The sequence below is a fragment of the Phocoena phocoena genome, chromosome 19 (assembly GCF_963924675.1).
Source record: "Phocoena phocoena chromosome 19, mPhoPho1.1, whole genome shotgun sequence".
NCBI classification, from domain to species: domain Eukaryota; kingdom Metazoa; phylum Chordata; class Mammalia; order Artiodactyla; family Phocoenidae; genus Phocoena; species Phocoena phocoena.
Genome location: NC_089237.1, coordinates 18,739,491 through 18,753,637, shown reverse-complemented (window position 1 = coordinate 18,753,637; position 14,147 = coordinate 18,739,491). Strand labels below are relative to the sequence as shown.

The window sequence follows — 14,147 nt, the reverse complement described above, 5'->3', positions numbered from 1 at the left end:
TTAAACAGGTATATCAGACAGAATTCTATAAACACAAGTGATACAGCACCAAATGGAACTCAATGACTAAAAAATAATAACAACAATAAAAGGAACACTTTAAAACTGGGTAAATAAAGATACCCAGCTGAGACAAGGCTGAAAAAATAATATATTTATATTTTTTGGCCCTGAATGATAAGGACATAAGAATAGGAAATGAATTTTTATCTCTGCAGCAAACTAAATTATACTCAAATCACCTCAGACAACAGGGAAGAGAAAGTACTAGAAAGCACAAAGCACACTCCCTTTTCCATCCCTATTGCCGCCACATCAAAGACCGTATAGGGCTTTAGCAAGATGGGTGGCCTCCGCCTGGCTGCTGCTGCAGCCAGCACCTCGGTGAAGCCCATTTTCAATCAGGACATGAACGAGGCTAAGCGCGAAGGCTGCGTGAGCTCTACCGCGCCTGGTATCAGGAGGTGCCGAACACTGTGTATTTATTCCAGCTAGACATCTTTGTGAAACAGGGACGGGATAAAGTCTGAGAAATGTTTATGAAGAATGCCCACATCATAGACCCCAAGGTGGCTGATCTTCTGGTCATTAAGGGAAAGATGGAACTGGAAGAAACGAAGTGTGGAAGCAGCGGACACAGGTCATGCGGTTTTTCCATGAAACAGAAGCACCAAGGCCAAAGGATTTCCTGTCCAAGTTATACGTTGGGCATGACCCGTGACATCACTCAATATTAAGGTGCATGTCGATATTTAAATATTTTAGAGCACAAATAAACTCAATATATGATAAAAAAAAAGACTGTGTAGGATGGGGGTTTGAGTTTTGCATGTGTGTGGAAACAAGGGAGGGGTCAGATGAGAAAGAAAAAAGAGGTGACGTTTTGCTTCACATTTTCAATTACTAAGAAAATAATAAACCGAAAAACCAATACAAACAAAAAAACAAGGTGCTGACTGATAAGGAACCTGGAAGTAATACATGGAACTAATGATGAACTGGCACAAGAAAGGAAAAAACACAGAACAGACCCAAGGCAAAGTTCTAGCACGTTAGTACATCCTTTTTATTTATTAATTCCTCCAAATGTATTAGTGTGCCACTGCTTTCTAGGAAGTGGCTTAAAGGCAGAAATATTTAAAAAGCAAAAACAAATACTTAAAAATTACACGTCTTCTATCCATTACAAAGTCACTGATGACTATAATTTATTTTGAGCTTTTATTAGAAAAGCGAAAATCCATAAATAAAGGCAGAAAAATTTAAACAAAGGGCTGTATTAATTAAACTATTTTTTTAAGACACTGGGTAGCCTGGGGGGAAATAATCATTGATTTCCTGAGTTGATCCTCAAATACATTATTTATAGTTTCCTTTATAGTCTTCTCTTCTGGACCTGTGAGTTTCTAGGAACACAAGAACCCTGCCTGGAGCTACTGTAAGGTGCTGAAACAAAGAAGGGTCTAACCATGAACCAGCAGGTTTTTCTTCCAACTGGAATGTAAAGTTTTTAATATAGGCATCATTTCCCCCCTAAATACAAGGTGATCACTGATAAAAGGTAATGTGCAATGTCTAAGGAATCACACCAAACAGAATTAATTATTTTTTTAATTAAAAAAAAACTTATTAAAGTATAGTTGATTTACAATGTTGTTAGTTTCCAGTGTACAGCAAAGTGACAAAATGAACTATTGGAAAGGGCTTTTTTATTTTTTTAAGTGGAAGGGTGGGGAGGGAAAGGCCTCAGACACAAAAATAGATATTAAAAAGTCATTCCACCACCTGGACACTTAACATACAAGTTCCTCTTTTCACTACAATGGGGCCCAAGCTACAAAGAAAATAAGCTAACCTGAGTTAGGACTCAATAACTCAATAGTACCTAAAAAATACAGGGAAAAACTTTTCTGCTCTTCTTTTTCCTTAATCCTTATTTCATAGATGCAGTGATCCAGAGCCCAAGTACTGGAACAGTACTGTAGTCCCCCCTGAAATCATTCCTTCATCTGTGGGTCTTAATATGTTATATTCTTCATGGGTAGGGAATATGGGCCAGACCAAACATTTAATTTACTGACTGCCTATTAGGTGCTAATAAGCATTGTTGAAAAGTATTGGGAAGAATCAAAGAGAAAGACATTGAAAAGGAGGAAAGAGATATTGAGAAATGATAAACTATAAGCTTTCAGGAATGAACGTACTGTAGGGCAGAAAAGCTCAGATGTGTCTGAAAATCATTTCAGCTGTAATGGACTACGATGTTACAAATGCTGTTTGCTTTATGAATGACAGGTAATTCAGGAGGAAAAAAACAAAACAAAATTAAAAACAAAGTGCCTGATATGAAATAGCTTTACCTGCAGAAGGAGGTACACATCATTCATAATGGGTAAGAATACACGTTTGCACAAAAATATTATGCAGGCTTGGGAATGACCCTTAGGTAAACAGTAGGGCAGATCTAGGCTGAAGGCAGGACATTTGATGTAAAGATCCTGGAAAAGGAGCTTTCATCATCATTAAGAATACGGATTCTTAAAAAATAAAAACTGGGGCTTCCCTGGTGGCGCAGTGGTTGAGAGTTTGCCTACCAATGCGGGGGACACGGGTTCGAGCCCTGGTCTGGGAAGATCCCACATGCCGCGGAGCAACTAGGCCCGTGAGACACAACTACTGAGCCTGCGCGTCTGGAGCCTGTGCTCCGCAACAAGAGAGGCCATGATAGTGAGAGGCCTGCGCACCGCGATGAAGAGTGGCCCCCGCTTGCCGCAACTAGAGAAAGCCCTCGCACAAAACCCCAACACATCTAAAAATAAATAATAATAAAATAAAACTAAATAAAAAAATAAAAACTGGTGAAATATGATTAAGTCTAGAGTTTCGCTTATTACTAGTAATGTGCCAATGTTGGTTTCTTCGTTCTGACAAAATTACCATGGTAATGTAAGATGACAACATTAGGGGAAACTGAAACTAAGTAAGGGGTAGAGTTCTTGTAGGAACTCTCTGTACTATCATTGCTGCTTTTCTGTAAATCTAGAGTTATTCAAAAATAAAACATTTATTTAAAGAATAAGTCATTTTAGTACAGCTGAAGGTAAACAAAACTCCTTTTCCCAGAATTAAGAAGTTTGCTTGAATTTCAGTTAGACTCACACCAATTTAAGAAGGAAAAAGGCACAAAACTTGAGCTGCTATTAAGTAGATGCTCAAATTGTTTCAGAAATAAAGCCACAAAATTCCAGAATCCATACCCAGAAATTTTCTTTCAGTTACTCTAGAGTGGGCTTCAGAGTTTTAATCATGTGAATTAAAATATTTATTGAGCGCCTACTGTGTTCCAGGCTCAGGTGTAAGGGTTCTCTGCCCAGATGGAGCCTACATCCTAGTGGGAGGTAAGGAGGAACTCTAAACAACATGCAAAACAAATTCGATATTGTTAAAAGTTAAGGGCCGGGCTTCCCTGGTGGCGCAGTGGTTGAGAGTCCGCCTGCCATTGCAGGGGACACGGGTTCGTGCCCCGGTCCGGGAAGATCCCACATGCCATGGAGCGGCTGGGCCTGTGAGCCATGGCCGCTGAGTCTGCGCGTCTGGAGCCTGTGCTCCGCAACGGGAGAGGCCACAACAGTGAGAGGCCCGCGTACCGCAAAACAAAAACAAAAACAAAAAAAACCATGGTTATAGGTGATCTCCTTGAGAAGTAGCATTTGAGCAATTTGAAAAACATATTCAAGTTGTGCAAATATAAGTGGGCATGGCAGACACTCTCTGTGGAGTTGGGAGCGGGGACACTGTTTTTTGTTTTTTGTTTTTTTTTGGTTTTTTTTTGCGGTACGCGGGCTTCTCACTGTTGTGGCCTCTCCCGTTGCGGAGCACAGGCTCCGGACACGCAGGCTCAGCGGCCATGGCTCACGGGCACAGCCGCTCCACGGCATGTGGGATCTTCCCGGACCGGGGCACGAACCCGTGTCCCCTGCATCGGCAGGTGGACTCTCAACCACTGTGCCACCAGGGAAGCCCGGGACACTTTTTTTTTAAATGGAGAAATTCTCATAAGCCTCTCCTCCCTCCTCTCAACATTTACCCACCTACCTCAAAACTCTGAGGATGTTATAATTTCATGAGAAAGTAGACCAATGAATAAGTTTACCACAAAGGATAGAGTAAAGGCTCTTTCATAAAAAAAAAATGTTTTATATAGAAATTCAGAAGAAATTTTCAGAGTTTTTCAAATCCATAGTAAAATAGAATATATAAAAGTATAGCACTTATGAAATAAAAAAAGCCACAAAGAAACATTTTGTGTACAGTTCTTCAGGAAAAAATACCTCCCCCAACAAAGATGGGATAGTAGATTCACACATATATTCAAAGCCAGACAATAACATTTTATATCTGGTGCATTAAAATTGAAAGTCTAGTCTGTTTTTAGATTGAAGGTGGTGAAAGCACCAACAAGAATTGTGATGGTGGTGAGACTTGGGGCTACTTTATCTGGGAGATGAACTAAATGAAGATAGTTACAAAGAATGCATTTAAGGAAATACATTTTGAACCACTGCCATAGCAACAGAATTCCTAGCTTCTCATGCATGAGCTACTTACTGTTTCTCTCTGAACATAAAAACACTACAAGGCACACTCCGGGACCAACGCCACTCTCTTGAATAATTAAGAGTAGAGTTCCTAGAAAGACTCAAAGGAAGGCCCTTTGGCCCCCTGTAGGCCTGAGGAAGGGAGGGAGAACGAAGAAGGGACTTTAACACTAGGTTAGCTGGGTAGCTAGCACTCTGGGAGTGCTAGTTCCTAAGCACCAGCTCTCTCCTGGAACCCAGGCCTATGCCTAGCCTCTCATGCGTTTCTGTGTATTTGCCCGTTTAAAACCCTGCCTGATGTGTTGTTTTTCACAGGCTTTTTCCAGTTAAAACTCAAATTTTCATCTCACTTTCCTTCCTTTATGCCAGGTTATTTCTCAGCTCGGTGCTCACTTCTTATAGGGAGTCAGCTCAGAGCAGCTCCACCTGCCCAGTTACTCCAAATGCCTCGTCTTGTTGATAACAATCATGTTGTTATAAAGCACCTGTCTCTGCCACATAATTGGGCTTTCTGTGGATCAAGGTGCAGTTCCTGAAGTATATATAGACGTCTCTCTCTATAAACCAGAAAATGATTAAATAGGGCTTCGTGATCTGACACCAGTGCTATAAGAAACATGTCTGAGTGGTTTTTTTTATAAGCTTTCTAAAATGATGGAGTTACCTATTTCCAATCTGCCCCATGACACTCAGCTTCCTGTGGGTGCCCCATAGCATTTGCTTACTGTGGGTACTCAGATGACGATGCTTACTGACTGTCTTGGGCCCTCTGAATGGTAAATTAATTGTAAGCAGGGACTAGAAGAAAGGCTCTAAGATTTCCCACGGAGTGACTCGGCAAATATATGCTGAGCAAAGATCATAAAATGTTGGAGCTGGGTCCATACTTTTCAGAAAGAGATAAAGGCTTAGGGAGGGAAGAATTTTGCTTAAGGTAACAGTTTGGCCAATATTACAAACCTTTTTCTGATGTGTTTTGCTCCAGATTTAGCAGGTCCTCAGAGGCACAAGAATCGGCTATGAGGGAAGGGGAGCTGTGAGAAGGCTGGCTCCCGTGCTGCTCTAACACAGCTTCCAGTTCGGCCATTTCCTGCTGGATCTTTAGCAGGTTATCTTGCATGGTATCCCTCTGCTGCAGACACGAGAAACGACACCAAGAAAGTTATACTCTTTTAGAAACTTGCCAGAAATCAAGAATATGTTACACCAATTAATTTTACAGTGGGACTTGAAATCACTTTGTATGGAATTATAAGTTCTGCCTGAGCACCTTTTTTAAAATTTATTTATTTATCTATTTATTTATCTATGGCTGCGTTGGGTCTTCGTTGCTTTCTTTAGTTGTGTTGAGCAGGGGCTACTCTTCCTTGTGGTGAGCGGGCTTCTCATTGCAGAGCACGGGCTCTAAGCACGCGGGCTTCAGTAGTTGTGGCACGTGGGCTCAGTAGTTGTGGCACGCGGGCTCTGGAGCGCAGGCTCAGTCATTGTGGTGCATGGGCTTAGTTGCTCCGTGGTATGTGGGATCTTCCTGGACCACGGCTCAAACCCGTGTCCCCTGCATTGGCAGGCAGATTCTTAACCACTGCGCCACCAGGGAAGCCCTGAGCACCTGCTAATCTGACCATATTCATGCAGTTAATGCCCATGAAATTATTTCAGAAAGATGTTAGAAGGGGAGAAAAAATTCCTCAAACTCTCCCAACTAGGCTTGTTTTATTGTGATGTCCTTTTGAAGTTGGTTATTTTCTTTTAAAGCTAGGGAGTGAAAAAATAAGGTACTTAAAACACTTTTGGTATTTAAAATTAGCATGATTCTGTTAACACCTTCCATAGGCTGCATTTCAAAAATTTGGTATTGTGACACTCATAAGAGATTTGGGTTAGTCCATATAAAAATGTCTAATCTCTGGCTTGTGAGGTCACTTCCTTTTCTGGGATTCTTTGAACATTTAGTTTCTAACAGAACAAGCAAAGAGCTAATTCATTAATGTATCTATTTATTCATTCAACAACTATTTGTTGACCACCTATTATGTGTTAGGCACTGGGGATACAGCCCTAGAATGTGCTGCCATTCTAGATGGGGACGGGGTACCTAGAGATCGCTGCAGAGAACCAGCTATATGGAAGGATCCAGCAGAAGGAGCCCTCAGAAAGCCTGTAAGGCCAGTTATTGTTTTCAATTCAAGATAATGGGCTCCTCTTGCTTATGAGGCTCCTGATGTTTATTTCTCCATATGAAGAAGAAATCTGCTAAGTCTAAGGTTTTTGATAAGCGAAGTATTTCGTAAGTAAGGAGCTCTCCAAAATATACATTTCTTCATTACTTTTAGAAGGAGCATGTATGGTTGCCAGCAAACCCTGGGGAAACAGATTGTTTCACCCTGTTTCTTCTGATCCTCGCAAATGACTTTGCCCTCTACTAAAAACAAGCCATCTACTTTCTCCTGCTACACTGAGTTCACAGTTTTTAGGAGGTTTTTATGACTGGGAAATGCATTCCCTGCTCCACTAAGGCTTCCACTACTACCCTGAGACTGCTTTGTTGCCAATGTCCACAGCAGCACCATTGCCACCACGTGGTGTCTTGTGAGTAGTTCCATCACTGATCAAATCCTAGCCAAGGGCTCACCTCAGTAAATCTGGAATGAAACCAGGATACCTGATAAGCTTCAAGGAGCTCTATCAGTCACTACTGCCACAACCATCACATCTAACTTCTGTGGCCATTAAATAGGTTAGAAATTGGAAAAGTAATGGGAGAATTATAGGTACATAACTTTCCTTTGGGCTTTCCCAAAGCAGTTACTTTATAACTTGGACAAATTCCCCTGCAGGCAATTGGCCTGATACATTTGGGAGACTAAACCCAAATTGGTTACCAAGTTTTCTTGATTCTAATTCTTGTGTTTCTTGAATTAGTCCTACTTTTCTTTTCTATTCCCACTGTGCTACTCTGATATCTACTTTTAATACAGCTAAAGTTCCCTAAAAGCCATGTTTATCATGTCTCTTTTTTCCATTAGGAGCTTAGTTGTATACAACTGCTCATATAAAAAGTTAACACTTTCTGAATACTGTATAATTATTACTCGTTATTGATCTCATGATAAATTCCAAATTCCTAAGCACAGCATTCAAAAGGGCCTTCACGGGCTTTGCTGGTGGTGCACTGGTTAAGAATCCGCCTGCCAATGCAGGGGACATGGGTTCGAGCCCTGGTCCGGGAAGATCCCACATGCCGCGGAGCAAGTAAGCCCGTGTGCCACAACTACTGAGCCTGCACTCTAGAGCCCATGAGCCACAACTACTGAAGCCTGTGTGCCAGAACTACTGAAGCCTGCACACCTAGAGCCTGTGCTCTGCAATAAGAGAAGTCACCGCAATGAGAAGCCCACACACTACAACGAAGAGTAGCCCCCGCTCGCCGCAACTAGAGAAAGCCCGCGCGCAGCAACGAAGACCCAACTCAGCCCAAAATCAATCAAAAGGGCCTCCACACTCTGATCTTATCTCTTGTTTCTCCCCAAAACCACCACGTATGCCCTGTTTTCCAGTCACATGGGACAACTTTGTGTTTCCTGGGCATGATTTCACGCTTCCGTGCCTTTGCCTTGATTTACTGCCTCTCTTCTCTTTCCACCTGGAAAAAATTCTCATCTTTTAAGGTCCAGCTTGAATATCTCCTTCAGAAGTCCCCACCAATAATACATCTCCTGTCAGGAACAGATGACCCCTCAGTGCTTCATTTATACTGCTAGTGCATTAGTATACCGAAGTGGAATGTTCCTCCCAGATGGATGGAATCCTTCCTTAATCATTTTTGTATCCCTAACACCCAGCAGGCAGTAAGCATTTAGTAAATATTTAATGCAGAAATGAATTAATGAATAAATATAGTTAATCAGTCTTTGATAAAGCACAGATACTAATGATACCAAATTAGGATTTATCTCCTATATATGTCTCCCCAGTTCTGTGTAAACAGACCTTGGGAAAAGATCCCACTTCAATCATTCTGCTTGTTGGAGCTACTCTAGATTTAAGTTAGCCCTGAAATCTGACTTTGGCTCTGTTTTGGGTAGATGCTTGATAAAAACAGGTTATAAAATGAATCTTGAACAAATAGACATACATCTCTGGGAACAAGATCAGAAATATAGAAAACAAGGAGGTAGTTTATTGAATGTCAAATATCATACAACATGGCTAAGGCAGATGGAATCAGAAACCGAACACTACAACTCTAAAACAAGGGATAAAAAGGTGAAAGCCACGTTGACAGAGCCCCAGATCCACACTGAGAAAGGGTCATAGTAATTGCAAACAGAGAAAAGGCCTCCTAGGGAATTCCCTGGCGGTCTAGTGGTTAGGACTCTGCACTTCCGCCGCAGGGGGCACAGGTTCGATCCCTGGTCAGGGAACTAGATCTCACATGCCTGCCACAAATAAGAGTTCGCACGCCACAACTAAGGAGCCTGTGTGCTGCAACTAAGGAGCCAGCAAGCTGCAACTAAGGAGCCCACCTGCTGCAACTAAGACCTGGTGCAACCAAATAAATAAATTTTTTTTAAGATAATAATACAGTGCTGTACATGATAGCAAACTGTGTCTCTTGCCCTGAAACCCTCATATTCAGCAATAGGTTGAATAAATCATGGTGTACACAAGGAAAGAATACTATATAGTAGTTAAAAATAAATTCATTGAAGAAAATTTAGTGACATAGTAAAAACAATGTAAGTTTGTAGAGTACCATCTGAATGTTTTTTAAAGATAAGGTATACACACACACACACACACACACCCCTGTGTATAATAGGAAGAAAGAATATATACCAATAAGTTAATAGTAATGATTTTTAATGCATAGAACTTAATTTTAAAAATAATTAATACAAATTCATGGTATAAAATTCAAGGCACAAAAGGATATTCAGAGAAAAGTAAGGCTTCCTCCTTCTCCTTCTCGCAATCATCTATTTCCCCACCTGAAGGCAACAACTATTACCTATCTTTTGTATATCATACCGGAGATAAATGTTAATATTTACCAAACCAATCTCTCTCTCTCTTTTTTTTTTAAGTTTTGGTTGTGTTGGGTCTTAGTTGGGGCATGCAGGATCTTTCATTGTGGCAAGTGGGCTCTATAGCTGTGGTGCGCAAGCTCAGTAGTAGCGGCGCACAGGCTTCGTTGCTCTGCGGCATGTGGGATCTTAGTTCCTCAACAGGGATGGAGCCTGTGCCCCTGCAGTGGAAGCACGGAGCCTTAACCGCTGGACTGTCAGGGATGATTTTTATTTATCTGTATTTTCTAAGTTTTTTATGATGCACATATACAATATTATAAGACTATCGGTTTTTCTCAGTTTTATCTAATCTGGAATTTCAGGAAGTTCAGAAAAAAATGTCACTTTTTGCTAGCAGCTGAAGGTGTATTTAAGGTTTAGGTGAGAAAAAGAAGTCATGGCAGGATGATTCAAGGTGATCCAGGTATCTCCATTTTAAGAATGTACATACTATAGTTCAGAGATGATAAGTAAATTGCCTAGAGTAACACAGCCAGGTACAGAACTCTCACCATTACCACCAGCAACCACTGTGTCCATATTCTAAAAAAATAAGTTGAGGGTCTTCCCTGGTGGTCCAGTGGTTAAGACTCTGCGCTCCCAATGCAGGGGGCCCGGGTTCGATCCCTGGTCAGGGAACTAGATCCCACATGCTGCAACTAAAAAATCCCACATGGCACAACTAAAGACCTGGCGCAATGGAAGGAAGGAAGAAGGGAGAAAAAAAAGCTGAATGAGCCTGAAGTTTTGAATGTGAGAACTTAGAAAATTTTGGTGCCACTCCTACAACATAAAAATTAGGAGACAAAAAAAAAAAAAAATTAGGAGACAGAGCCAGGTTCTGTGAGGAATATGTTGTTAATTTTTAGATGCTGTGGTAGAGAATGCTTTTTCTAGGAGACTATTCTGCCTGGAGTACTGAAATATTCATGTTACCAAATGTTGTAGATATGACAAAGCTGTTACCCCCCTCACAAGTCATCAAAATATTGGATATTGACCACTAGGAGCAAGAAGTAACACTGTGTACTTTTTAAAGAAAAGAGATGACTTACAGGCACTGAAGAACAAATAACTATACGATTTAAAAAGAAAAAACAAAAAGAAGTATCCACCAAACAGTGAAAGGCTAGACAGTGCCTAACAGGAAGAGAACTCTGTAGGTGTCAATTTGGTACTGAGAAGAAACACACCCCTTTCATATGTTTTTGTGCTTTCATATATGTTTTTGCTATAGGGCAAATGGGTTTTGAAGGTTTCGCTTATTCATTAAATTCAGTATTTAGTGTTCTGCAGTGAGCATGTTGGTACGTACATGTGTGTATGTGTGTGTATGAAATAGGAGGTAATGTGTTTCATCTCGGTGCTTACAATCCAATTTGAGGAGACAAGGTCCCACACACAACTGTTATACCATTAATTCTAAGAGGTGATATAAGCAAATTTTTTTTTTTTTTTTTTTTTATAAGCAAATTTAAGAATGCGGGATGCATAGCACTGAGAACACCACACACACATCCCCATGTGCTTTTACCTGAGTGGTTAAGATATCGCTCTGAGAGGACAGCCCCAAACAGTCTTCAGAGAGGCTTGTTTCATTCTCATACTCGGATGCTGCTTCACCTTAAATGATAATAGAGATTCAGATGTAAAAACAGACAGCCAATACTCCAACTTGCAGTACCTGTTTCTTCTCACTGACAGGACAAACTTCACTTTCATGTCACACAAAATGATTACTCTTTGTTTAGGGACACCGGATTTCCTCTTAGGAATCGTAAGGATGAAAACCAGAAGCAAGTCCACCAATAATTAGGGCATTAAATCTCATTCAAATAGAAAAGATGTTCTAGCTGAGTAAAGGACTTTTGAGGAAAAGCACCTTGGGAGGAACATGTTTAAAGTTTAAGAAGCAGTTACTTTCATTGTACTTGGAAACTCGTAAAATGTGCTCCCCTAAAGGCATAAACATTTAGTTCATTTCTATAAAATAGACGGGGGCAAACACAAAAACCTGGTTCCAATACCTAAGTCTGAATCCACACTCTGCTCTTCTTGGCGATTATCCTCTTCCCAGCCAGTTTCCCTTTCATCATCATCTGAAACCAATTCCTTGTCACTCAGAACTTCCTGGTTTTCAGACTGATGCCCCACTTGTTTGGAAAGAGGATCAAACATCAAGAAAGGATCCTGGGTGTTTGTATTAGTGGTCAAGTCTTCCACTACACTGCACCGTGAAGAAAATAAGCTATCAGAACATCTCACTTCCTCGTGAAGGTGATGTTCCTGGGATGCCTTTGCCGATGTTACGTGGTCACTGCAGTCATTTAAACTATTCTTCAATGATATTAGATTCTCCTCTGTTTCCTTAGATAGACCCTCTGTGGCAACAGCATTACGTCTGGTAGATGGAGACAGTGTATTGGTTACTTTACCAAATAAGTGCTGGAAGCAGGGAAGCTCTTCATCCTCACTAGACACATTCTCTTCTGAGGACTCAGCCCCTCTTTCGTGACCCTGAACCAAAGGTGTATGATGGGCTAAAGGGCCAGGGCTCCTTCTGAATTCTCCTTTTTGGACACCTTTGCTAAAAACAGCAGATCTTTCCTTAATGTCACTTTCAGCAAAGTTGCTACTTTCCTTTATTTTGTCATCATTTAACAACTCATCAGGTGTCTCAGAACAAACCTGAGAAGCATGGCTTCTTCCCATAGGTTGTTCTAGGTTATCTGAATTTAGACATGGGGAGAAATCTTCATTAACAGCCTGAAGTGTGCCTTCATTTTCTCCTTGCCTTTTTATTTCAGGAAGTTGACAGTTACTTACAGGAAGACTTTGCTTATAGACTTCGGGTTGCATAAGACCTAATCTGAGCAAAGCACTTAATTTAGGTCCTCTGTTTCTATCTAGTTTTGCTTGAATGTTTTCACCACTGGAACCTACTTCATTAATACTAGAGCCTACTTCATTAGTACTGGAACCTACTTCATGAATACTGCTTGAGCTGACTTCTTTAAAAGTGCTTTCTCGACTGTTATTTTGGCTAACTGTGCACACTGTACTTTGAACGATGCTCTCGTTTTCCATTGCTCTTTCAGGTGACATTACAGGTTCCTCAAACTTTTCCTCTGACAGGTTTTTCTTACATATAGTTTTAACAGATGACCTGATGGGAGAAAGTGATGGTATAAGATATGGGTTGTGTGAAATCCCATGTTTATTTGCAATAATGAGCTCAGTTTTGTTGCCTCTGAACTGTGATGACTGACAAAGCCTAGTTACTCTTTCTGGGCTACGTTTGGCATGACCGCTCGGCTTCTTATCGTTTTGACCAGCGACAGGGAAGTCCACAGTTGTATTAATTGCCCGCACATGCTTGATTTTAGACTCACTCTTACCCTGATTTTCTTCTTTTTGTCTGCATTCAAGAGGGACTCTTGGACTTTGTTCCCTTAAGGACCCAGAGTGGGCACAGACTGTTGCACATTCCTTTTCTGGATTTTCTGGATTTGAAAACAGAGCAAATGTCTGACGCTTTGAAACCTTGAACATATTCTGCAAATACTGTGTATCAAGTTCACTCTCTTCCATTTCTATGCTCGCCTTCTGAATGTGGTTAACGTCATGTCCCAGTGGATCCTGAAAGTCCTCTGTGTCGTTTCTAATATCTTTAGAACAACCAGGGATAAGTTCCTTGGGGCTTTCAACTGCTGCACACAGACTCACATGTTGGTTTGGTGCTGTCTTTGCCTTCCCTAGGGTGTCAGCTTCCAGTAATGAGGTACTATCCTGAGTGCCATAATCAGTATCAGGTACCAAGGAAATACTGGTACTCTCTACACATCTTTCAATTTGCAAACCTTTTCCTCCACTTAATGTCAGATCTTTGGGGTCTTTGGTATTATTCGACACTTGAATTGTTCCTAGGCTCTCCTCTCTTTGAAGGCTAGGATTAACAAACTCTTGAAGTTTATTAGAACTGGAACAGTGAGTAAAAAAAACAGGTATGTTTGTCAAATTTAGTTCTGGGTAAGTGTCACTGGCAAGTCTCTTAGTTATTTGTTCGTGTGGCTTGTCACTCTTCTTGGCTCCAGGTGTAGGTTCTTTATCTCCCATGAATTGAAGCTTTTTGCCGTGCCTGACTGGCATTTGGCTGGAATGTTTTTTCTTCATCTCTTCACTGCTAGAACAACTTTCAATTTGTAGTTCAGTATGATTAGGTGGGCTTGGGTTTCTACTGACTACTAGTTCAAGTGCATGAATGTTCCTGGTAGAGGACTTCCTCCTCAGCCTATTTTTAGGTGCTTTTGAACTATGGATATTCAATTCTAGTTCCATATTGCTTATACTGCTGCTTATAGGTTCAGCCTTAGTTCTGAAAGCAGATTCTTTTTCCAATGATTCTGTTCGGTTAGCATTTTTCTCTTTCTGAACATTACCACCTTTCATTTCAGTCTCATGACCATTACTAGTAATATTC

General features: G+C 40.9%; 1 protein-coding gene and 1 pseudogene across 1 annotated transcript in view; one reads left to right on the top strand and one right to left on the bottom strand.

Annotated features, from left to right (window-relative positions):
- The window catches only part of BRCA1 (BRCA1 DNA repair associated), a 72,204-nt gene that overhangs the window by 32,018 nt on the left and 26,039 nt on the right, over positions 1-14,147 (bottom strand). Inside the window, exons 10-12 of the mRNA XM_065897971.1 lie at positions 11,695-11,766; positions 11,202-11,290; positions 5,559-5,730 (exon numbers count right to left, since the gene is read on the bottom strand). Coding sequence (XP_065754043.1) covers positions 5,559-5,730; positions 11,202-11,290; positions 11,695-11,766 — 333 coding nt within the window. The remainder of the gene's footprint in view (positions 1-5,558; positions 5,731-11,201; positions 11,291-11,694; positions 11,767-14,147) is intronic.
- On the top strand, positions 343-721 carry LOC136138324 (NADH dehydrogenase [ubiquinone] 1 alpha subcomplex subunit 6 pseudogene; annotated as a pseudogene).